Here is a 26733-nt window from a genome sequence, read left to right on the forward strand (position 1 = left end):
CTGGGGTTCAGACTGAGTACAGCGTCCAGAGGAGAAGGAAATTCCCTCCACATGGACAGCTTCGGCAGGGCTTTTCCTGCCCACTTCACTCCTCTTTCTCCTCTCCTTTAGAACTGCATCGAGGGTTGAGAGGAGAGAGAGAATTTTCTGTTTTCATTAAAAAAAAAAAGAGTCTTTCACACTGAAATCCTTTGCTGAGCCACTTGGGATATTTCAGAAATGAAATTTACTCTCAATATCTAGGAACTATTTTCTCAGCATTTCCATGAGGAATTTTCACGCGTCCCTCATTTCACCTCCTCTCCACGCCTGTATCCAAAACACAGCACCCACACCAGTTTACCCCTCTCCAGACTCTCCCACAGACTGCGCCAGCCCAGTTAAGAAAAGGTACAATCTCACCCCTATGCTCACTGCAACATTACTTACAACAGCCACGTATGGAAGCAGCCCAAGTACCCATCAGAAGAGTGGGTAAAAGCTGTGGTAGGTGTGTACAATGGAATATTACTTGGCCATAATAAAGAACAAAATCTTACCATTGCTACAGCATGGATGGACCTATGGGTATTAGGCTAAGTGGGATAAGCCAGTTAGAGAAAGACAAATACCATGCGATTTCACTTACATGTGGAATCTAATGAACAAAATAAACAAGCAAACAAAACAGAAAAGAAAGAACAGACTGATGGCTGCCAGAGGGGAGGGGGTTACAGGACTGGGTGAAAAGCTAAAGGGACTGAGAAGTACAGATTGTTAGTTACAAACTAGTCACGTGGACGTAAAGTTCAGCACAGGGGATACAGTCATTAATACTGTAATAACTCTGTACGGTGCCAGGTGGGTACTTGAAATACCAGGGGGATCACTTTGCAAAGTAAATTACTATCTGACCAGTATACTGTACACCTGAAACCAATACAAAATAACACTGACTGTCAACTGTAATTGAAAAATATTATTAAATTTAAAAAAAAGAAAAGGTATAATCTGAGTCACATTTGAGTAAATTGATGGAGCTAGCTCACCATCGGGAGGTGCTAACAGCCTTGGTTAGGACATTAGAGTCTTCAGTGCCCACATAACCAACCTTAGGCAGCGGGCACATCACCAACAAGACCAGAAATAGAACCAAGTCAGCTACTCAGTGGGCATCCAGCTGGTGTAGCCAGTGCTGGGCAGAGAATGGCTCCCATGGTTACAGTGCTGGGGCTAAGTGAACGGCTTCCTCGTTTACACATAAGTGCCCACACTTGATGCAGCAAACAGGTTTCCACTGACTGTTTTCACTGAACCCAAATCTCCCAAACTGACCAGGGGCCCTTCCTCAGCTCAACCAGCACCTAGCAGATGGCATTTCCTGTCGTGCGAGTAGAGGGCAAAGGGGCACAGGCCCTGAAACAATGAGAGAATTCAGTGGCAGCCTCCTGCTGCAGCAAACAGTGTTTACAGTGAGCCATGCCGGCCAGGCCTGGATTCTTGTTGGTAAATAAAACCCTGACGGGGGCGGCAGGTGATAAGCCTGTGTGCACCCCTCCCGGTTCAATTTATTTTATGCATCTCAAGCAAACACGTATAATTCATTCCACACTTACTCCCCTACCCACTTCTTCTTTCCCGTGGGTAAGCGCACGACACACCCATCCCTCTCCGTCCCTCCAGGGCCCGTCTAAGGTGCCCGCACACAGGGCCTCCCCGCACCCCAGCCATCCTCACACCAGGACCCCAGAAGCGGCTCTGCGTGCTGTGTCGGGTCCACGGGGCCCTGGATGCCTCCCTGGGTCCACTGGCCTCTGCCCTGACCTGCCAGCCACGGTGAGACGGGCGCCATCCCAGCTCTTCGGGGCAGACACGCAGACCCCGACTTGTACAACCACCGAGTCCAACGCGACGGCAACAGTGAAAGTTTACCTAAAACTCCTAGTGCCAGGCAGGTGTGTGAGGATGACACAGGTAACTCAGTGCCCATAAGCAGCGTGGGCGGGCCTTGCTCCTGAGGAGGCTGCAGAGCAGAGGCTGGGTGCACTGCCCACGGCCACACGGCAGGGCAGCTGGCATGCAGCACCGGGCAGTCTGCCCGAGGATGGTGGTCCAGGCTGGGCAAGGTCAGTGGCAAGTGAAATGACCTGTTCACATGCTACAAAGCCCACGTCCCCCACGCATCACCCGTGCACCTGCTGGATGGTGCCTTTCGGATCCAAAGTTCCAGCTACAAAGAAATAATGCCAAGGAAGTGTGCACCATGTGCTAAAAGGGTAACAAGTAACACTGCTTAATAGATTGCTCCCTGCCACAGCCCTGCTGTTTGTAATCCTCGCCTGAGGATACGTTTTTTATTTTATTTTTACTCTTAGAGAGAGAGAGAAGGGAGGGGGTGGAGGAGGGGGAAACCTAGGTGTGTGCCCTTACTGGAGTTGAACCTGCAGCGTCTTGGTGTACAGGGTGATGCAGGCGGCCACAGCCATGTTTTATCGGGGGCAATGTTTTGTGAGTTTTAAGCCAAAAGTGGGAGGTGGAAGGTTTTAGCTGGGGCAGGGTTTTTCTAAACCTTGTTTTGTTTTGTTTTTTAAAGAAATATGTATTTATATACTTCAGGGAGAGGAAGGGGGAGGGAGAGCCGGAAATGGAGACATCAATGATGAGTCATTGATTGGCTGCCTCCTGCACACCTCTGACTGGGGATCAAGCCCGCAACCCGGGCACGTGCCCCAACCGGGAATACGAACTGCGGCCCCCTCGGTCCTTAGGTCAATGCTCAACCCCTGAGCCATGCCCGGCGGGGCTGAACCTTGTTTTGAAAGACCTCACTAAGCACTCCACCTTCTCAGGCACATCACAGCTGCTCCTCATACAAGCACCTTCAGCCTGGATAGTAACGAACACACATGCCTTTGTCAGGAGCACCCCCTAGGGGCCAGAAAACAAATTCGGCTCTAACAGGAGAAGAATGAACTTTGGGAAACAGGTGCTGAACAGGAAAGGAGTGGGGAAAACAGGAGCGGAGACACCTGTCTCCTCGCTCGGTTTTCAATAGTTACCCCTGAGAAATTAGGCCTACAGTTAAAATTCATTACAGCAGAAAAAGACAAGAGGAGAAGCTCAAGTATTACTGCGGCAATGAATTTGTTGCTGAAAGAAATGAGATGTGGGGACTAGATAACAGCTCATCAGCCAGGAGCAGAAGGCAAACTCACTCAACAGGGAGGCCTGCTGGTCATTTTACTTATTATTATTTTTTAAAACATGCCTTTTATTTTTTATGTCAGAGAGAGGAAGGGAGAGAGACAGGGATAAAAACTTCAATGAGAGAGAAACATCAATTGGCTGCCTCCTGCAAGCCCACTACTGGGAATCGAGTCCACCTACAACCTGGGCATGTGCCCTGACCGGTAATCGAACCGGGGACCTCCTGGTGCACGGGAGGACTCTCAACCAACTGAAACACACTGGCCAGGCCCGCTCGTCATTTTAGATGCTCCTAGTCCCTGTGAGGCCTGGGTGAGGGCCACAGAGACCCCCCTGCAGGGCTCCTAAGGCCCTTGCCTTGTCCCTATAACTTGACGCTCTGCTGGCTGATCAGCAGGTCTGTGAGGTAACTGAGTGTCGTCATCCAGGCTGGTCCTCTGAGCTCTACTGGGCTGGTTGGAAGCTAATGGCTATGGTTTGGCACCATCTGGTGGCTGATTCTGCTCCGGGTTCACTAGCGATGGATTTCCTGGCTAGTTATACCAGGATGGAGCAAGACTAGAAATGAGTAGGGCTAAGGCTTTGTATTTCAGATTGGTAAGGGGTGTCTGACCAGACTGGACCAGAGGGCAGAGAAAATGAGGCATAAAATAGAGGATCTGGTCCCAAGGAACAGGCACGTAAGTTCATCTGAACTGAACAGTGCAGGGTCTCAGTCACTGCTAAACCCTTTGCCAATGGCCCAAATGGTCCCTCAGGTGGGAGGGATCGTCTAGGGCTGGGTGCACTGGCTACATGTGGCCGAGCTTCTGGGCAGAGCACCCCAGCCCACACCGGGATCTCTTAAATTGTGTGGCTAGAATTAGAGAATTTCAGTGAGTGACAATTTAAAAAAGTGTTAGGTGCCCTTTGCTTTTATGACCTACTGTTTATGAATCATATTTTAAAAAACATGTTTCTTGATTTTTAGAGAGAGAGGAAGGGAGAGGGATAGACAGAAACATCAATGAGAGAGAAACATCACTGACCGGCTGCCTCCTGCACGCCCCCTACTGGGCATCGAGCCCACAACCCAGGCATGTGCCCTGACCAGGAATGGAGCCAGTGACCTCCTGGTTCATAGGTTGATGCTCAACCACTGAGCCACGTCTGCTGGGCTATTGAGTCATATTTTCAATATATGAAAGCAAAGTGCCTGGTTTGGAATACTATCCTGATTATTAAACCATTCACATGGGGAAAAGTGATTTATTTTATAAAAAATCTACTTTACTCTGCAGTTTCCAGAAATGCCTTGTTGTGAAGGGTAGGGGCCCCATGAAAATCAGGTAAATGTCGTAATTTACCCTGTGATTCACACATGCAGATTCTAGATTCTCACTAATGCTGTCCTTGGACTTCAAGGGACCGAATCTCATTCTCAGTGACAAGACCTGAGAAAGTTCTGCTGGGAATGACGCAGAAACATAAGCCACACCCACCACAGGCTGAGTTCTCCTGTGTGTAGAATGATTTTAGAATGAAGATTTCATTGCAGAATGACAATCCACTGGATCTCAGGGGCAGTATTTTGGCACAGCAGTCACAGTGGGGTATGTTCTCCCCGGCAACTATCCTGAGCAACGCCAATGATTGGCAGATGGTCTCTAATGTCCCACGTGCCTGTGAGCAGGTGAAGGGCAACTTTCTCTTCCCCCCTTGTCACACACAAGACTCATGGCTAGGACACCGATCCGAAAGCCCCCAGGGACTGCCAGTGCAGCAGAGTCTCCTCATTTCTCACAGTCATGTCTTACGAAGTCACCATGAGCCCTGAATAAGGAGCGCTGGGGCATGGCCTTTCAGGGAGACTCAGGGCTGGGGTCCTCTGCGCCTCTGGTCACAGATTTTTGTCACTGATCAACACAGACCTGTTCTCCACGTGTTTCTCCATAAAGTACATGTTTAACCCATGCTGTTGACTCATTAACACCTTTCGGAACGGGTCTGTGACTCACATCTGAACTAAGGTCATCCAACATACGTCTTCTTGATAAGGCACAGCACAGACTGGGGCGCTCGGGACACTGGCCAGCACTTCAGCAGGAGGCTTGGGGACCAAATAGCAACAGCACCAACACAAAGCACAACATTTCAAACAACATGGCCCTGGCTGGGCTGCGAGAACGACGCTTGTTTATGGCAGGAGAGCTGGGACAAGAGGACAGAGTGTCACCTTGTGTGACCCCCTGTGCCTGTCCGGCAACTCAAATTTTCTGCCCTTCATGCATTTTCCCGTGTATGTCTGCAAATGCCATGACAACTGACTTGTAGGTCACAAGTAAAATTTAGCGAGGGGGTGAATTTGCTAGCGCGGGCTCCGTGAACAATGAGGGCTGAATGTATTTCCCGCTCCTTTGAATTTAAGTTTCTCTGTAATCTGCCCCTCACCCCTCACCCCTCACCCGCAAAGCCAGCTCCACCTGTCTCTCCATCAACATTGGCTATAACTAACGATTTGCAGTTCCCCAAGCACATGGTTTTCTTCTATCTTCAAGGGTTCCTTCGAACCCCGTTTTCTCATCATCTTCCTGGGACAACTTAGAGCTGTCCCAGTCCCCCATTACTGCTGTCACAGTGTCGCGGGGCACTGGGCAATGTCCCAATAATAATATTAATAGCAGCTGTCCCATCATCATAATAGCATCTAAATTCATAGTCTGCTTCCTACATGCCAGGCACTGTTCTGTAGGACTTACAAGTACCTACTAATTTAATTCATATAACAAACCTATTGGTAGAGAGAACCTTTATGCCCCATTTTGAAGATGAAAAACCGGAGACGTGAAAATGTCAAGTAACTTGCCCAAGTCACTCAGCCTGGGGGTGGGAGAGTCAGGAATTGACCCCTGGCAACCTGAACCCAGGGCCGAGCTTCGGCCCGATGTCGCCCTCTCATAGTGACTGTTGAATTCCAGCAGCATTTAGACTAAGATGCTCCCTTCCGTGGTATGGGACAGGGACAGAGATGGAGATGGAGGTAACGGGGTATAAATATGTATCTCACGTCATTCCCTGCCAACTGTATTTCAGAAAAAAATATATGAGAATGACACCATGCACTTCATTTGGAATTATATATAATTATACTTGTATAACTATGCATAATTATCTCCTGTCACCCAAGAAGGTAGAAAAATCCTCCAAAAATTTGAATGTGAATCTATATTAATCATTTCTAAAATGTTTTTTGTATTTTGTGGTACTTTGATATCTTGAGTCCTTGCTGACTTTAGAGGGACAGCCCCCCTGCTCAGGGTTAGCTAACTCCTTAGAGATAGGAAGCTGCAGAAGAAAAGTCTGAAGCTAGCAGTGGTTCATCAGGTTGAAGGAAAGAAGCTGTTTCCATAACATAAAAGTACAAGGCGAGGCGGCAAGTGCCCTGACTAGGAATCAAATCTGCAACTTTTTTGTGAACAGGATGATGCTCCAACCAACAAAGCCACCTGGTCAGGGCTCAGCAGCTCTGTTTAAAAGCAAGAGCTTTTGCTCGGCCAGTGTGGTTCGGCGGTTGAGCACTGATCTATGATCCAGGAGATCTCGGTTAGATTCCCGGTCAGGGCACATGCCCAGGCTGCGGGCTCGGGGGGCGTGCAGGAGGCAACCAATCAATGACTCTCTCATCATTGATGTTTCTGTCTCTCTCTCCCTCTCCCTTCTGCTCTCTCTGAAATCAGTAAAAATATGTTTTTAAAAATAAAAATAAATAAAAGCAGGTGCTTTTCTGTGTTATGACTGAACATATAAGCCACTTAGCACCTTCAGGTTGAGATTTGAGCACTGTTTCATCAGGAAGATCTGCCCCATTAGACGCTGTGCTGAGGGGGAATGTGGGGCCTGCCTGTTTCTCCAGGGCATTGTGCTTTAAGATCCTTTAACAAACTGTTCTTCTTGCCTCCTTGGAGGCACGGCCTCTTCTAGTTTGGAAAACTTAAAAAGCTGCCTATGATTTCCATGATACCTGCCCCCTGAAAGCAAGGAAGGGAAGTGCCATTTGCCAGGTGGTAACCACCACCCAGGGGCTGTGCCCATCCCTGGTAGGAGGTCTAGCAGGGCCTCCAACAACTTACCTGCCCAGTTTACAAGAGAAAACTGACACCCAAATAGGTTGAATCACTGGCCCGCTGGCCCAGCCTTGTAAGTAGGAAAGACAAAAGTCAAATCTAGGCCCACTAAACTCCCCAAACTTGCCATTTAATCCTTGCTGGGCTCTGCCTACTTGGGAGACATGAACCGAGAAACAGCAATCTCGCGCTCGCAGCGGTTTGCAGGGGCCTCTAGGTGGCGCGGGAAGCACGCGGTTCCCTTCTCCGAGGCAGTCTGCTTCAGGCTGGCCCACCTGCTCCACCAAAACCTCCGCCTGTCAGAGCTGCTGTGATGAGAAATCCTTACTAACTAATCTTTCCAACTTCTCACTCTCTCATGGAAGAGGGGGCCTGGGAGGAGTTTCAGGGGAAGGGCGTGACACGGAAACAGAAAAGAGCCCAGGAAAAACAAGGGAAGCCAACACTCTCTTTTGGTCACTCTCGGCCCAAGGTCTTTGCTTTTTCTAAAATCACTTCTCAAGCTCTTAGGAGGCCATATACGTGGTAAAGGCCTTAAACGTACATCAAATTAACTTCCAGTTTTAAAAAAACGCCTTTTTTCATAAAAGTATTCATGACACAGAACATTCAGGGGACACTGAAAATGAAACAGATAAACATGAAATTGTGGGGAAATGAACAGTCATGTGAAGACACGTGGAGCTGCACTGAGTCTGCCGCATGGGACACCCAGTGATTTCACACGGGACCAGAGCCTGATGATAAAGAGGAGGGGCCTCCTCCCTCCACCCCAGTTCTGAATACCCTTCTCAGAGACCAGTAATCAGAGAACCTGTAATAACCTGGGTCCCACCAAGTGCTCTGCCCTCTCTCTCTGTCCCTCCCATACTTGGCCAGAAGGAGAAATGACATTGTACATACATTGTGGGATCCAACTGGCCCCGACAAAACCCACTAGGACCTGGGGCAGAGACAAGAAGGGTTTGGGGGCCGGGAAGCAGTAGGTGTAAAGAGCTAGAATTTTGCACTTTTCTATATGGTTCAAACATACCAGAAACCCAGGAGGGAGATGAAATGGCAGTCACTCAGGCACACACCCCTCTCACCACGACATTCGGAATAACTGGGAGCATTTGAGATGCACGTGCCCTGGCAGTTTTGATGTGACTTAAGGGTGAAGAGGACTGGGTGAGTTTGCCAAGCTTCCCTGGTGATTTGCTCAACACACAAAAGTGAACTTGGAAAGAATAGAGGGTGAGGTAGAACGTGAGCCCTGCCCACGTTCCCTTGGCTGAATCCCTGGAAAACAGGTTCTGCCAACACGCAGGTAGGTGAGAGTGGGGCCAGGGCCACCCACCCACCTCGATCATCAACACACACCTGGCATAGGAAACTCTCACCTGGCCCACCAGTCATAAAACTGGTTGCTAAAATTTAAAAACAACAACAGAGTCAACTAAAAGATCAAGTGGGAGGTCACAGGTAAAATACAGGATGTGGTGGAATAAAAATGATATCAGAATAGGTCCGCAAAGCACATTGCAAAGGTGAACGCGACATTTGGCAAGTATTCTTACTGCTAAGACTGCCACCAAAAACAAGAGCTCAGACTGTTTGAGTTTTTTTAAGTTTAACATTATTGGAAAGATTCAAAAACATAATCGCTCTAACCCACTGCTGGTTAAAATGGAAAATACTCAAGAGCACTCTGGTAATATTGAAAGCCTTATAAGTACGTACCGTAGAAACGACAGTGCCGCAAATTTATCCAGATATCAGGGTCATGGACATGCAGAAATGGGCAGCAATGATGTTCGTTATAGACTTGATGGCAATTTCAAAGCATTGAAATGCTCAGGAAAGGGGCTTGGCTCAATAAACTGAAGTACATCCAACTAATGAAAAACCCCTCAGTAATGAGAACCAGTTCATCTGAACCCGTGTGAGAAGCAGAGACAGTTCCCACAAAAGACAAGGTTTCCCAAACAACACACACAGCATGCTATCGATGTGTACAAACATCAGTATCTGCGTGTGTGTGTTCAAGGAAACAGTACTCGCAATTATAAAATAATGCCTGGTGATTGATGATCACTAAAGCCCAAAGCTCATTTTTTGTCATTTACAATGGAGGTTGAAAGGGAAACCCAACTTCACATCTGCAGAATTTGAGCTTAATCAGCTCAAGGTCACACAGAAAGGTGACGGTAGGAAAGGTAAGAATGAAACAGATTCATACTCGGGACAAGCTGTGTTCTTCTGAGTTGCAAATTGAAAAAGAGAAAACCTTGGAGACATCCTATTAGTGTTTTCAGCCAGACAAAACTTTTAGGAAATTGTCTGTTTGCATACATTTCCTTGTGCTTGAATTCCAGGACACTCTCAATTCGATGTTGATATGAAATAGATGTAAGTAATCCAACCTCTAACCCAGTGATCATTTTCACCCCCTCTTGCCAGCACCCACTTCATTCAAAATAGGACCCTAAGCATCTCGTGGAGATTGAATGAAATCTGGATGCCTCCAGGCTCACTACTCTTGGTTACACTCAATCGGGGCTGAGTAAACAAACGCGGTATTAGTCACACTTGTGCAAGTTATTCCACTTGGCTGCAGCCAGAAGGGATTTTCATGTGATCCCGCTTAAACCAGCTAAACATCTGGAAAATGTGAAACAGTTCTTCGAGGCGCAAGCGGACCACACGCTCGGAGGAGGGACATCAGCTACGCAGGCGGCCGAGGTCAGCCCCCGGGCGCTGGGAGGAAGGAGGGCCCTGAGTGGGCTCGGCATACTTACAATGAAGCCAAGCTTCTTATAATCCCGGGTGTACATGGACTTGCGCTTCTCCATGCTGCCGCTGCTGGCGTTGGGTTCAGACTCCGCATCGAAAGCAATTCTTCGAAGCTCAAATATGATGTCCCTCTGAGCCTGCGGGCGTGAGGGAGGAAAGGAGAGGAGAGCTGTGTTCAGTGTGCAGCATTACGTACACCCCGTTCCCATGGGGGCTGACATGAATCACTGCATTCAGGAGAAAAGAAAAAAAACAGATAGAAGACGTCCAGTGTGTATGCTGGGCTCTGCACACTCCTTCTCGCCCTGCCGCTCGCTCTGCTGGTCAGCCCTGGATTGTTCTACAGTCATCCTGGCCAAGCCATTTGGAATACTTGTATCAACTGTCTGGAGTTCTTAAAGGAGCCCCACTGTGATGGGAGGCTTGGGACCGGAGAAAGCCAAGCTCGAGAACTTGGGGGTAACTCACTGTTAGAAACACAGAGAAGAGGCAGGCAATGTTCATGAACAGTATTCAGATGATGAGGGACCCCTAACTACTGAGAAGAGCCTTCGCAGAAACAAGCCTGAAAAATGGTTAAAGTGGTAGGTTTTATGTAGATTTTACCATAATAAAAAAAGATACTTTAAATAAATAAAAGGACTGGTTTATAAACAGGCAGGGCTGTTCCCATTCAGAGGCATTGCCTCCCTTCACTAGAAGAGGTAAGTGATGGTCTCATCTCTTTGAGATGACAGCACTCAGCCTGGCCAGGGGCCTCTCCAAGCCTCTCCATCACTCCCAATCACATGGCCTTGCGCCATGGAGGAAGCGCAGCGGCGGTCACACACTTCACTTGTGCCGGGCACATCTGCGATCCATCAGGCCCTCACGTGCCAGCGAGGAGTGTTTTCCATTCCAAAGCTGCAGCGCTGTTTAAGCTGAAAATGTGCAGGGGCAGGGCTTCCAGCTGCCTCACTCACTGAAGTTCCCCAGAGCCTTCTGGATGGAGACGTAACCTTCTGTGCACAGCGAGAGCCCTAGAGAGAACTACAGCAAGTAGCCAACTACCACCAATACAAGCCCAGAAACCAGGTGTGACCTGGGCCCATCACCTCCGGACTGACTGCTGGAGAGTGGAAATCATATCCTCAACCTGCAGAATCACATCACACAGAGCTGCCACGTGGCCCTGTTGTCTGGGAACTTGACCAAAGCCATTACCATTGAGGGCAAAGGGGACAAGGGCAAGGGCCACGGCTATGTGATGTCAAGCTTTCTTATCCAATAAAGAAAGCATATGCAGGAGTTTGATGTGTAAGGAAATGATGCAATCTATTTTCTGATCCTAGGTTCACCTACAGTTTAAATCCATTCCCCCAGTTCTGAGATTGCACAGATCAATCCTATGGTCATGTGAAGTCTGGTTTCGGAGCAGCCCGAGAGGAGAGCCTGGGTGACGCATTCTCGCCGTGCCCGTCCTGCTGTGCAGCGAGCGCTCACCTGGTCCTGGGGGTCCATCTTGGTCATCATTCTGTCCTCCAGCAGGTTGAAGGTCAGCACCTGGAGCACGTACAGCTGATGTGCCATTTCATTGTTGATGGCCCGCTGAGCTCGGATGACGTGCTGGGGAGGTGGTTCACAAATTTAAATTTAAATTTAAAAAAATGGAAGAAAGAAAAGGCAAACAACACAAGCTAACCCCCATCGTGATGCCAAGCAGTACCTCAGTCTTCACTTGGAGGCCTGGGGGATGTAGGTGGGGATTATGATTCAGAAGAAAGGTGAGACACAGGTGACCTTGGAGCTTGCCTTTACAGTCCAGGGCCCAATAAGGCTCCTAGATCTTTAGGCCAGAAACCAGGAAAAGTCCTCCTGTGTGCAGGGGGAAGAGATGGGGGCACTTGAAATGCACGGGGGACTCTGGCACTATAAACCAAGGAAGGCGTGCCTGAAATGAGTGGATCTTGAAGGGAACTGTGGATTGCCTCGCACACATGTAGGGATAGACGGGGAAGATGTTTGCCACCATCTCTCCCTACAGCTGTCTCTGACAGGTGATCCCACTGCTAAATGAGGAAACATTTCAGAAGCAACACACACAAGTGAAGTCCCTATGAGATGTGTGGTTAATTCACTAAGGAGACCACCCACCACCACCCCAGTGCAGTGAGAGAATTCATGCGCATTACTTCACTCTCCTATTAAGGACTAAATGAGAAGTAAAATGACACTCCTCTTAGAAACAGAACAAAAGGGAACACACATAAAAGCAACGGCAGGAGACAAGATGGGTGGGCCTCTCCTCCCTCTCCCCCCAGCACTGGGTCTGAAATGGGACTCAACACTTCGGACTAACAGACATCCTCTCTGGCAGAGTCCACGGCTGTGCCTTCAACACGACAGGTCAAAGTGGGGAAACAACCATTCAAGTCCGTTATTTTGAATATGCTAGACCAACCACGTCCTGCTGTCTGGAAGGACTTTCCCTAGGAGCGCCCAACCTGAACCCCACCCTGGCTGTGAGCACGTGTCCCAACAGCCCATTGAAGGAGGTGGGAGAGAAGAGAGAGGACCAGGGGGAGTCCCGGGCCCAAGCTTAGGGAGGGTGAGGGGTGGGAGCAAGGTGACGGGCTGGGAGGGTGGAATGAAGCCCCATATCCTTTCATCTCCGGAACAGAATGTTCATTCATCCTATACACTCAGTACCCAAAGTTTATGGGTGTTGACGTTTAAGTCTTTAATCCATTTTTATATTATTCTGTATATGGTATAATTATAAGGTGGCCTAATCTTACCATTTGTGACAGCGTGGATGGGCCTAGAGGGTATTGTGCTGAGTGAAATAAGTCAGACAAAGACAAATACCATATGATTTCACTTACGTGTGGAACCTAAAAACTAAATAAACTAACAAACAAAACAGAAACAGGCTCATAGATACAGAGAGCAGACTGATGGTTGCCAGAGGGGAGGGGCATTGGGGGGCCGGGTGAAAAAGGTGAAGGGATTAAGAAGTACAGCTTGGCAGTTACAGAACAGTCATGGGGATGTAAGTACAGCACAGGGGATACCGTCAGTAATGCTGTAATAACCGTGTAGGGTGCCAGGTGGGCACTGGAAATATCGGGGGGATCACTTTGTAAAGTATGTGACCGTCTAACCTCTACGCTGTACACCTGAGACTAATACAAGGAAACAGTGAATATAAACTGTAACTGAAAATAAAAGACAAAGCACGTGTGTGCATGTGTGTGCGCGTGCGTGTCTGTGTGCGAGTGTGTATGTGCGTGTGCATCTATGTGCCTGAGTGTGCGTGTGTGAGTGCATGTTTGTGCGTGTCTGTGTGCATGTATGTGTGAGTGTGTGTGTGTATCCACACTCACAAGCTAACAGAACTCCTCTTTGGAATCACTCACACGCCCTTCTTTCGAACTTTAGTTGAAAGTCCAGTAGCAAATAAGGCCCGGGGAAATCTTGCTGTTTGATTTATTTTCACACACTCACACCCTAACACATAGGCCCACTTTCCCACTGAGGTTTCTGGTCATGTTTGCATTGAGTAGCTTCCCTGTGTGTCTTTCCTGCCTTTCTCTGGCAAAGGAGCCCAGGAAAATGATGATAAAATTTCAGGACATCTCCCAGGGTCTGATATGTTCCCGGCTAGCTCCCTCGTTAAACACAGCATAAGCTCAAACTCATGGAGTTTTGAAATCACAGAGCCCCCAATTTCCTTAAAGCTAAGTTTCGGCAAAGCTAAAGCCCTGGAGGTTATAAAAAAACTCTGCCCCACAGAGAGGCTCCCAGCCCCTCCTGCCAGAGGCCTTCCTCTCTAGAGCGTTACAGAGACCCCGCCCTCCAGTTGGGGAGGCATTCCTGTGGGAAAGCTTTGTTTATTCCACTTCCAAAATCGCATTGTCCCTTGCGTCCTAGTTCCTACTGCTCCACTGCAGAAGCGAGTCACAGGACAAACCGCAGACTCGAGCCAGACCAGGAGATACACAAACACGCCAGCCCTCCTCCCTAGCCAAGTGGACCTGGACACCGCCCACGAGGACTCACCGTTAGGATGATGGAGCGCAGCTGCTTCTGAGCCAGAATGTTCGCCATCTCCTGTGGAAGGAAAACATGCCCCCCCACCAAAGCTGAGGTTAGAAAGATCCTTTTCAACCCCGTCCAGAATAACTTGATCCTGGGGGGTGCTTCCCAACTGGATACCAGCAGTATTTCTCGTGAAAGAATGGGCTCCGAGAGGCAGTGGTATTCAGATTATTTTTTGAATGTTCTATTTAGAAAACAAAGTCATGTCCAAAGGCAAAGAAAGAAATTCTGGCACTTGCAGTCTTTTTGAATGATGGATACAAAGTATCCAAGCCCTGAAAATGAAAGCAATGGTCCCCACTGGAAAGGCTCATCACGCCTATTGGACTATTTACGCGCAGAGCACTTGGACGAGGCAGCATGTGCCTGCACCGTGAGAATCAACAGTGGAGGGGCATCACTTTAAAGATCTAAGTCTTTTCAATTTCATCTCAATCTGTGCAAAACCAAAGAGCAACGAGTACACGCCCCAGGACTCGGAAGTAGTCTATGTGAGTGAACCGAGTGGCTGGGGTTCCAGCAAAGGACGAACATCTGGGCAAATGCCGAGCTGCAGAGCTCACGCGCAGCACAGCCACTCCTGCTCTGCAAGTCCTGCTTGGGGCTTTGGCTGCCCGACTGGCACACAGGACTGCTGGATGGCATTTATGAAATGAAATGATTCCCAGATGCCCTTTCTAAATATTGACAAATGGCTACGAAGGGGAAATTATACAGTTGGATGAAATCTTGTTGCAAACATTCAAAAATAAAAATACTGCTCATATTCAGGAAGACACTGGAATGTGGGTTTTTTTTGGGGGGGTGCATTTTTAGTGTTGCTACTCTTACTGAGTAACTGAGTAGAGAAGAAACTCAACTATGATGGGGAGGAAGGACGAGGGGGCACAGGCAGGGTGGGCAGGAGCAGAAAGAAGGCTCGGGGCTCGCTTAGTGCCGACAACGAAGAGAACGTGAGGACTTACAGTCAGAGGACAATCAAGGATGTCAACACTGCTGTCTACACCAACCTAACAGCGCCAGTGCCACCACAGAAAGGAGAGCAAGCGGGAGAGAAGAGGGTGGAAATTCAGAGCACTCTGTTAGAGGTTAAGCTTTGCTAGCGCCCCCTGCTGACCCACTGTGCTGACAAGAATGATATATATACTGTGAGGGTTTCCAAAGGCTGGATGGCATTAAAGTCACATCCTAATACTAGGTTCTCTCCCAACGTCTTGAGAACAAGAAAACAAGGACACACTCAGAAAGGGGTGAACGGCAATCCAGGGGAACCTGCCCTTCCTCGTGCGCAGAAAATGGCGCTTTCTTCCTGATTAAAATAGAAAGGTCTATTTTTTTTTCTTCTTAGACCAGATGAAAACCAAAAGGCCCAATGACCACATCAAGGCCTCTGAGTATGTGAGAGCTGCTCAGTGATTAGCTGGGCTGCAAGGTATTATCATGAGCTCGGCATTTAGATATAATTATAAAGCAGCAGCCCCACCAATGATCTGCAAAACCACCCCATTAAAAATCCAGCCCAGAGTGCGGGCAGGCTCCTCCTGGGTCCAGCCAGCACCCAACCAAATGCACAGGAAACTCTGCAGTCATTCCCCTCACTGTGCAAATGTAGCCTCCTTCCCAATGAGCAAACAATCCTAAATGGAAAACAAACCAGAAACCCTTATATTTAATCACTGAGGTTTAAAAACCTTGACAGTGAAAAAAATAAAATGAAAACAATAAAATTCTTGACACAGTGGTCATCAGCATGCTAGCTTTCTCAGTTCACCTAAAACAAATGTTTGGTAACTGTCCTCGAGTTCCCAAGAGCACCTTCTAACCACTGAAAGGTCTCATGTTTCCACCCAGCGTTTACATGGAGTGAATTGTGACCGAGGTAACACAGTGTGTTATATAGCTGTGAAAAACATGAATGGATTGTCAGGTGTGAGCTAAATTTCAAGACAAAAATTTCAACTTCCTCCACACCTCCCTCTATAACGATTCTTTCCTTAGTTGAAGAAAATACAAAGATCTACAGACAAGGAGAGTCTCAGAGGGTAGGTTTCATATGGACAGGTTCACAGAGGAGGGGGAATGAATCGCTGGGCCCTCCCCGCCACACCCACACACATACAGTAGAAATATCATCGAGCAGAGAGCCCCTTGGATGCGTGAATGGTTATTTCGACTGGTGGTAGCTACCTGTATGTTCTGCCTCCAGTCCTCCAACCTTTCCACCCTGCACACCCTGGGGCAAAGCTGACACCTCTCAGGGCTTCAGTTTCCTCACCAGAATAGTGGGGACAACACCTTCCTTGTCCCAGTGAGCATTCAAGGAAATGACAAGATCACAGGGCTTCTACCTCTGCTTCCACCTGAGCTGCAGAGTTGCCACAGATTTATGTTTTGGGGCTTCTAAATTGGTTTTGTTTGATGAGAGGGCTCTACTGCTAGACCGTTCCTAGCGTCTTCCCTCGGACAAAGGCTTGCCCATCTCCACCTGCTTCCCCCCTGGGCCTGGGAATGACCCCAGGCTGGCCAGTCAATCCCCAGAGCTGGGAGGCCCAGAAAGTCCCTGGCATGGGCAGGAGGGGGCTCTCTCTGCACCAACAGTTGCCATTCTTGGGCATGGTCTTCACACAAAAGTGATGCAGCTCACCTGCCTCCTCTCATCGGGGGCCTTCAGGAAGAGGGCGTTGATCACTGCGATGGTGTAAGTTTGGATTTCCTGATCTGTCCTGTGAGATGCAGAACAATAGAGGCAGTCAGGAGAAGCTGTCCCTGAGTCAGACCACGATCAAGTTCATGATCACCTCCCCCCAAAGGAGAGAGAGAAAAAGGCAGGACCTAGAAAACACAGTTGATACTGAGAATACATTTCAACCATCACCAGGCTGGAATATGGTGGGGGGGTGGGGGAAATTACTACAGCTAGTCAGACAATCAGACAACACACTGCTGGGTGGAGATCACCCAGAAAGGACAGGTGGCCAGCTGGCTCTCTCCCTTCTCCTCTGCTAGGATTCATAGCACAAACTCAGTGGACAGAATGTGTGTGTGTGTGTGTGTGTGCGCGCGCGCGCGCGTGAGTGGGTGTAATGTTCTGTCTGCTCGCTCTGATGCATGGAGCATATGGGAGTACGCTTGGCTGTCCCCAAGTCCTGGGCTTATCATGAAGGAAACTGCTTTGTCTCCATGGCAATGATATTACACATTCTAAACATCTATTTCCAAAATGAAAATTTCTTAATGACAAAATCAGGTTTTTATGTTCACAAATTTGCTTTTCACTGAATGAAATCAGAAATTCCAAATGGAGGAAAGATCTAAGGGAAGCCACGCGGTGAAGAGTAAACAGGTAAGGAGGACCCAGGCATGACAAAGCGCAGCCAGGAGCTACAAGCCAGACGATTTGGGGAGAGGCAGCACCCAGTGCACCCCAGGCTAGTCTGAGTGGCCTAGGACAAGTTTGTGGGGTGTCCCTAAGACACGGTTTCCTCACCTTAAACACTGGGTAGGAACACACTTATTTCGAGAGGTTGTTTTTAGAATAAAATGAGGTTATGCACATAAAATCCTTAGCACAGCACTCGGCAAACAAGAAACTCTCCATTCTGGCAAAGTGCACGTGAGTGCACAGGAATGCCCTCGAGGGTCAGGAAAGACACAGGTCATAAAGAGAATACATTTCACAATCAGGGAACTGTGAAACCGCTATTATTTCTAGAGAGGTTTCACGCAAATCGTCATTTTAGAGCCTGTGTTCATTTTCCCCAAGGCCGCAATCTATAGTTGGTGTGACCATCCTCCCTCCAAATGAGAAAAACATCAAACGCATTTTGGTGGTTTGTATTATAACATGACAGCTAACATTTTGGTATACTGAGAACTACTGACTCTCTACCCTGCACCCCCACCTAAACGGGTAGCTGGGTTTCCTCTTGAGACCAGGGACGGCAGTTAGTGGGAACCTGGTCACACTCGGGCCAGCAGAAATGCTAGAGAAAAGGCCTGTTGTGAGGAGTCCACAGAGGCCACAGCCTGTGTCCTGCCCACAGCTTAGCTACTTAAGTTATTCTTGGGTTCCAAAAGCATCCAGCCTCCTCTCATTAAATTCTCTGTTCTGTGTAAGCTCAGGGTGGTTGTTGCCACCTGCAACCCCAAACACTGTAATTTACGCAGCATTGTACAGTGGGGTCCTTCCCAGTCCGGTATCACCAGAGACAGTCTTACTAGTTACCCGAGGGGAGAGGGAAGGGGGAAAGCCCCAAGGGCAGCAGGCTGCTAGGGCCACATCTTGTAGAAAAGCATCTAGAAAAAAATACAGATGTGATAACATACAAAAGAAGGTCGCTGCAATAACCTTAAGCCTCAAGAGGGAAACCTGCCTTTAAAAATTCTTAGCTGACTGAATATGCTCGCTGTGTGACAGAAAACACTGTTTTAAATGACTAAGGAGAGACTCTGTTGAGAACCTAAGAGAACAAATTGTCCTGTTATGTCCTGTTAAAAGTAAAACTCTATGGATATCTACCAACACTGATCAAAATTTAGTGGCTGCTCAGGGCCAGGCTCTGAGGGCAGAACAGGGCCAAGAACAGGCATGGAACTCACCAAGGGGCAAGTAACTGTGCCATTTCCGTGTGACGTGATGAGCGTGGTGCACGGTGGATGAAACACCAAATCTAGATTCCTTTTCTGTATTCTAATCAACTCAATACAAAATGTTTCCTAGGGGGTTATGGTGGGTGAAGCATCTCCCCTCCCCGCAGTAGAGGCCTCGGCTGGCTTACTTACCCTTGAAGATGTGGGATGAGCTGGCCGATGGTGATCTCTTGTGCCACCTTCTGGTAGAGGTCGTGGCTGTTGAGCACCATTGACTCCAGAATGGCCAAGGACCGCTGCAGAATCGAGGCGTCCATGCCTGACTTGTTCACGAAACTTGCTATCTGAAAACCCAAGCGGGACACAACTGACTGTGCGTGGTGAGCAGGGCGGAACAGCGCAGAAGGGAGCAAGTCAAGTAAACCGGGAGCTCGGTTAAGAAGCGCCAGACACTGCAGGGGCAGCAGAATGGCAAGGGAAGCATGGAGTCAACAGAGATTCTTCTAACGTTACCGCAAAGCACCATTTCTGTCCGATTTCTGCAGTTCAATAATACGCAGCTTTTAAAAGGGGACAGCTTCAGAGAATTATTCTGCCTGGGTTTTCCAGGATTACTGAGTTTTGGTTTTCTGGAGCAGACGATTTCAACACATGCAGCCGTCCCTCAGTATCCGTGGGGCATTGGTTCCAGGGCCCCTCAGATAAAATCCACAGATGCTTTGGGCCTTTATAGAAAATGGATAGTATTTGGATATAACGTATATTTGCACATAAGCCACAGCAGGGTGTGCCTACATATCCCTGCATTTAAGTGCATTCAGCATAATGCTTGGTGCCTGCCAAACTCAAGTTTTGCTTTTTGGAACTTTCTAGAAATTTTTCCCTTCAGAATATTTTCTATCTATGGTTGGTTGAACCCTTGAATGTGAAACCCACAGGTACGGAGGGCCAACTATGCAGTGTAAGGGCTCCTGTGTTTCTTTGAGACAGTAATTTCAACACAGACTAATAGCCATTTCTTTCCATTCCCAGGCTCCTCCATCACCCATGGAACCTGGGGCCTCTACGTCCTTGTTACGATCCCATTATAGTCTTAAGGGACTCACACAAATCACACTGTCGGCACGATTTAACTGGCAACTTCTCCGTCACTGATTCCCCCATGGAACATGCTTTCCCCCACTCCTTCATTTTATGTGGTTAAAATAAACTCCTCTCATCTCTCCAAAATTCAGCAAACAGGAAAACCTTTAAATTAGCAGTGCGAAAAGTTAAAATAATAGTTTAAGCTCTGAAATTTACTCCCTAAGGAATCAATCACTGAGGCATCAAACATAAATCACAACGTGAGAGAGAAGCAAAGTGAGGGTTAGAATAATGGGCACAGTAACCCAAACACGTGGGGACCATAAAGCTTTTATTTTAGAGGCCTCATTAAAAGTTATTACTGTCTGTTGACAACTCACACAGAAAGGCTGTTATTATATTAACGTAACGACTGCTTTCTTAAAAGGTGAGTAATTTGGTTCCGTGCCACATGGCCACTTGCTGCTTCCCTCTGCGGACACTGACTTCTCCCTTTATGCTGTCCCATCGACCACTCCTCAGCCCCCTCCGTCCTTGTACAAGTAAGAGGCTGAGGCGGCCACGGCAACATGCTGTTACCATATCAACTGTCTCAGCCCGGTGACTCCCTGATAAGGGCGGGGGTGAGGGTGCCGGCACCAGCACCCCCTCTCCCCCAGATACAGCTGGGTCTCAGAGGGCGGGAAATAACATGAAGCACAGTAACGTTACAGCTTTACATTCCACACACTAGTATTTTATAATATAAACTACAGGAAGAGTATGAGAAATTTAAGATTCTCGGAAGAATTCCACCGGCCAATCATCTGGCTGCTTTAGCCCATTTCAAGGCTAATAAACTTCTCCAGTGTGTTTACTGGCCCTGGAGGGCCCGAGTCTCAATCCTCAGTCTGATCCATTTGGTCTGCCCTTCCTTCTCTAAGGCCATCTTTCCCCTGCTGCGCTCACGGTTTAACACTCCACTTAGACCTAAATCCTGTGTCACTCTGCCATCAACACCATCCCGACCCTTCCTCATGACCCCAGCACAAGTGTCGGGCACTCGCTAAAAAACAGAAGAGTCCCCAAAGGACTGTGCTGCCCATACTTGTAATGTTCTCATTCCCTCCTCCTTCCCCTCTCCTTTTCTTGTCTCCATGTCATAATCTGCAGGTGTCTTTAAGGCTCCTTGGGGAGCTTCCCACCTGAGAGCTGACTGGCCAACTCCCTCCCCGCCACCAGCCCCCATCCTCTCTGCTCATTCATTCAGGCCACACGCATTCACTCTGCACCACGGCACAGGGTTGTGCCGTCCTGAGACCCAGAAAGGGGGTGATGAGCGAACCCAGCCTTACCCTCAAGGGCCTTACAGTCTAGCAGAGACAGATGGATAAAAAGGCATTTACCGTGAAGTATGTTAAGTGTGTATGTTTATTCCTGGCATCCAGAAGAGCCCCTCCATTTAGATGTTCCGACAAATACTAAAATTAAGTAGGGTGAAAACCAGTCTCATTGTCATCACAGTGCATGAATCAATGATACAAACCACTAAAATCACATAAATCCTTCTGAGAATCACTTAGAATGAGATCTTAAATTCTTCTATGTCATCAAAACCGAAATGAACCATGCAGAGCCTGGAGCTCCACTCCTGTTTTAATGCATCCAGGCAGACGTCCATAAATCTCACAAGTTTTTAAGAGGCAAAAATTACTGGGTGTCTAAACTGACACGGCTGGGTGCCTGTCCAGGCACTGGAAGCACCGTGGGTGGACCGGGCCCTCCTGCAGAGCTCAGGTTCCAGTTTGTGTGAAACTCTCCTGCCAAGAAAAAGCCCTGGTGTTATCCTTGGCGAGAACCAACTGGTAACTCAGAATAGTTCTGGGGGGTTTTTTGGTGTTTTTTGTTTTGTTTTTTTTCATTTCTTTTTTCTCCATGTCTTCTGACCCTCTCCTTAAGTAGCCAGATCTTTAAAAAGCAACATTGCCCTGGCCGTGTGGCTCGGTTGGGAGTCCTCTCATGCAATGGAAGGCTGCCGATTCGATCCCCAGTCAGGGCACATGCCCAGGTTGTGGGCTCAATCCCTGGTAGGGGGCGTGCAGGGGGCAGCCGATTGATGTCTCACTCTCAAATCGATGTTTCTCTTTCTCTTTCTCCCTTCCTCTCTCTCTAAAAATCAATTTAAAAAATCTTTTAAGAAAGCAACAACATTATATATTGGCGTAAAGAAACACCAAAATTCCAAGTTTCAAATTTTTTATGAAATTATGTTGTTTACTGCAAACAAAGTTTGTAACTGGAATCTAAGTCCACACATAAGCAGATGAAGTAGTAGAGGAGATGGGCTGGCAAGGGAAAAACAAAACACTTCTCCAAAGTGGTATGAATTTGGCATTAATAGGAAGCCAAGGCTGTTCTCAGAGATAAGCATCTTCTGTCAGCAGATTTTCATCGAGATAAAGCTCCATTCAAAAGACAGTTGTCTGCACACAATCCCTGGTTGTCAGAGTGCTGCGCTGACCCAGCTGACGAATAAAAAGTTAACCTTACAAGAACTATCAATTCCGAGGTCATTTTCTGATGGCCATTTCTTAAATTCAATTAAGGTTAAGATCTAAGGAGTGACCCAAAGGAAATAAAATGGCTGGGAGTAAGGACATGGGGTGTGTTAAATGTCCTGCCTTCCGAAAAATATTTAATTTTTTATTAAATAGTAATCCTTAGATTTAAGATGACTTTTCATTTAATTTCAGTGAATGGACACCATTTTCTTAGGCAGTTAACAAATTAAATGATTGCCATTCCCTCTAACCCCAACTCACACCATTTAAAGAAAGACAGCTCTGTCATTCCTTTCCACTCATAACCGAAATTTTACTTGACGTGCATTTTAAAAATATTTCTTTATTGACTTCAGAGAGAGGAAGGGAGAGAGAGAGAGAGAGAGAGAGAGAGAAACATCAATGATGAATCATTGATCAGCTGCCTCCTGCACACCCCTGACTGGGGATGAAGCCCACAACCGGGGCACATGCCCCGATCGGGAATCGAACTGCAATCTCCTGAATCCCAGATCGATGCTCAACCGCTGAGCCACGCCCAGTCGGGTTTGACATACATTTAAATACAAGGCCACCACACTCCTCTCCTTCAAGTTCTAGGGTTTAAAAAATGCTTCTGAAGCGAATTTCATTCATTCACAGAAATGGACTAAGGTCTGTGCCAGGCTCTGAGGACAAAGTCAGGGAGAAAGCTCTGGTTCCACCTTCCTAGGACTCATGGTCTATTGGGAGAGCCAGACAAATGAACCAAAAAGTCACAGAAATGAGACAGGTGCTGGAACAGGGGCAATCACAAGACCTCCATGGGGAGAAAATGTCATTTCCACATATAACTTAGGTGCCCTGACCCCTATAAATAGAACACTATCAAAATCCCCACCCACCTTTTCACAAAGAGCTAAAGGAAACAACCACTAGATACCCTCAAAGCTGAGAAAAATGTCCAGGAAGGAAGCGGGGGAGGGAGGGAGGAATTCAAGCCTGGGAAGGCATAGTTTGCGTTACCTTCTTGATGAATGCCACCGAGAATGTATCCCAGGACACGATCCCATGGTCCATCAGCTCAACGAAGGCCGTCAGGGTGAAGGACAGCATGTCTCCAAAGCTGGAAAACACAGGGAGGCACAGTGGTCATGGCCAGGAGCTGAGCGTGAGAGGCACAGAAGTGACAAAGCCTTAGGAAACTGAACACAAGCAGAATCGTAAAGATCGCTGGGGTCAGCAGCTGGGCCACAGATGCTGTGCAAACCTGTGTCCATGGAGAGGAGGCAGGTGGGCTTCTCAGGATTCCCAGCGGTGAGCTGGGCCTCGGTGGGACTGACCCCGGCTCACAGTAACTCTCGCCCTGGTGAGTGTGCTGCACCGGGAGTCCACGCACCTCTGAGCCTGGTCACCCAGCAGAGCACTGGACGGCCGTGTCTAGCTCCCCACAGGCCTGCGTGTACGGCACTGCATGAAGTGAGGAGGGTGGAAGCATTAGGTAAATGGGAGCTTCGAGGAAAGCTTCTCAGCCAGTGAAAGTCAGGGGGACCGAGAAAGGGCAACGTGCTTCTAGTTCTGCCTGTGGCTATCAACAGGGGAGATGAGAAACCATCCCCTCAGGAGTACTAGCACTTTGCAAAGGATGGATGCAGTCTCCATGCACCTGTGTGTGTGTGTGTGTCCGGGAAAGTGCACACACACAGACACACAAGCTCATGGATACAAACATGCATGTAAGTAAGCGTGTTCATCTCTATGTTGCACTGGTCAGTTTATCTTTGTACAGTATGTGTGGAGTTGATGGCTGCTGGCTGGCACTGGGTTTGCTGTGATTTGAGGGCTGGGCTGCGGGAAGGGTCTGAAGTGTGCATTAGAAATGCAATCAGAGACCTAGCAGTTTGGGAAATGGCAGTTTTGCCCCTTATCAGACTATATCCTGATTTCTGGTGCCTTCAAAACAACTTTAACAGACAACCTGACTCTCTTACAGAAACTCACTTCTATTGTAAATTTTCATCATAATGAAATAAACATTAACTTGAAACTCTCAAGATACATAACTCTCCAAGTTCATTGAATTATGCACATCAGGATTTCTACACTGTCTACAACTGCCCTGATTCACATACTTGATTTTTTAAAAATAAAGCTGCTTGTTCAGATTTCAATCTGTAGACCCATATGTACCACAACTGCTACACTACAAGGTCTCATGAAATGTTTAGATTGACTCTTCCCATCGATTTTCAATTAATCGAATACAAAACAGGCTCGTGTTTCTTTTAAAACAGCTTCACAATTTCCCTTCTTCCTCCTGCTCTCAGCCTAGCCTCAGCAATGACCTGGGGAATCCTGCTTCACCCAGAAGCTTCGATGCTGGAAAGAAACCTACGATTGAGGAAGTGGCTCCTGGGAAAGGACCGTGATCCAAAGCTGCCAGAAATCAGAGGGGAAGAGACGCAATGGACAGAAATGGCTAAGTGGGTGGTTCCCAGAGCAGAGGGTCCCCTTCCAGCTCTAGGTGGGAAGTCACTGGTGCACGTGGCAGCAGCACTGGACTGTCAGCTTATGATCATTATGCAAAAGCGATGTTTTAAAAGGTAAACGGAGCCCATGATTTTCAAGTGTTTGCCTTCATTGTGTCAAGATTATCTGTCTTTGGAGTCAGAAAAATAAAAGTGTAAGGAAAGCCAAACCATTCAGGCCAGACAGAAAAGCAGCAAATGGTTTTTAGAGGCTTTTTTTCTGAGCCAGACAGGCGATCCCAGTCTTACAGGTGCCCCTAGGTGGCATCAGAGGACCGCGCCCCAGGAAAGAAAGTCCAGACCAGGAAACAAAGGTACCTAGGAGAGAGCAAAAATGTAGAAAGATGGAAGAATAGATTGAAGAGAGTAGCAAGAGAGGTTAAATAAAAATTCCAGAATGACTCTTTCTACTGACAATGAGTCAAGAAAATCCAAACATCAGGCCAGAAAAAAGAGGGGAGGGTAAATAAAAGAGCCAGGAAATAAAGCAATTAGTAAGATTTATTAATAGATTATGCAGGGGTTAGTACTCCTGTGGATACAGCATTATCAAATAGAATATAGGATTCATAGCAAAACTATTACCCAATTTATTATATTTTACAGCATCAGTAGTAAACAATATTACCTAAATTTTTAACTTAAAAAAGGGGAAACAGCAACAATATTACTAGCAGTTGCCACTTGCTCACAACTGGCACGCTAAGAGGCCTCCGCAGCTCAGCGTTTCCCACGTCCACCCTGAGGGACACATCTGTGGCCTCCACACCAGGCCCCAGGCGGCCTTAGTGTCACTGCTAACAGAACAAGTGACGGGGCAGGCAGTGGCAAAGGAACACACACACTTTTGGAATCAAACTTGTATTCACAGTCCCTGCAGCTGGTTGAGCTGGGGGCAGAGGTGGAATAGCCGTCACCAACAGCTTTAGAAGCAAAGGATAAAGGACACGAATGCTCTCTGATTATCTGAAGGCAACGTGACCTGTCCCCTGCTCAATGAACCCACAATCCATGGGGCTGTGGTCACATCTGGAAACGGTCCCTCGTCCCCAATGCTCCAGAACCCTGCCTACAGACTCCTCCTATAAGGACCCGGGAGAAAGATGGAGAGAATGGGAAAGAGTGTCCTTTGGCTTCCAGATCTCCAAGTTGCTTCGGGCCGGGATCTCCGTCTCCACAGTGGCTGAGGAGGTGGAGCACCATTCCTGAGGTGGCGGACAGGGCTCTCTGTGTTAATTATTCATCAGTGTGAACGACTGGTAAGCGAGAGAAAAATTCCCGTCATACACCAAAGCCCCCAAAGGAAGGACTGCTCTCTAATAGCTATCTAATAGCATTTTATAGAAATATTATAGACTTATATATATGCATATTTTATATAAATGTTATTAGATAACACTTTTATTAGATATACATATTTTACTATACCATAACATATTATGAATTATATAGAGATGTTTTAGACATATGTTATGATATATAAATGTTATTAGATATGTTTATATATGTTGTGTTGCATATATTATTAAATATATATAATACCTATATAATACACACATTACATAATACACTATACATATTGTATAGTTAACATCTGCAATTCATCATGACTGCTTGCTGGATGCATCCTAGGTTTCCAGGAGGGAGAACTTTTTCAAAATTCAACTTCAAACCCTCATTTGCAAGGAAAGGACGGCTATGAAAAATGTTACTGCCTTCCAAATCAGTGGACGCAATTGCTTCATTTCCAGTGAGGCGTCCATAAAGCTCTCATCAAGCCAGATGCAGGAGTTTACTTTCATTTCTCAAGGAGAGATTCAGGCTCCAAAGAGGAGGTAGGAGTCAAGGCCTCAGCTCTGAAATCAA

At 47.5% G+C, this 26733-nt stretch overlaps 1 protein-coding gene across 4 annotated transcripts in view; it reads right to left on the reverse strand.

Annotated features, from left to right (window-relative positions):
- Positions 1-26733, reverse strand: part of ELMO1 (engulfment and cell motility 1) — a 349884-nt gene that overhangs the window by 181065 nt on the left and 142086 nt on the right. For all 4 annotated transcript variants that reach the window (XM_081146832.1, XM_081146833.1, XM_081146834.1 and 1 more), the window contains 6 exons: positions 23366-23465; positions 18927-19078; positions 16789-16867; positions 14106-14156; positions 11547-11669; positions 10070-10201 (listed from right to left, as the gene is read on the reverse strand). In XM_081146832.1, coding sequence (XP_081002958.1) covers positions 10070-10201; positions 11547-11669; positions 14106-14156; positions 16789-16867; positions 18927-19078; positions 23366-23465 — 637 coding nt within the window. The remainder of the gene's footprint in view (positions 1-10069; positions 10202-11546; positions 11670-14105; positions 14157-16788; positions 16868-18926; positions 19079-23365; positions 23466-26733) is intronic.

The sequence above is a fragment of the Miniopterus schreibersii genome (genome assembly GCF_964146895.1).
Source record: "Miniopterus schreibersii genome assembly, chromosome: 9".
NCBI classification, from domain to species: domain Eukaryota; kingdom Metazoa; phylum Chordata; class Mammalia; order Chiroptera; family Miniopteridae; genus Miniopterus; species Miniopterus schreibersii.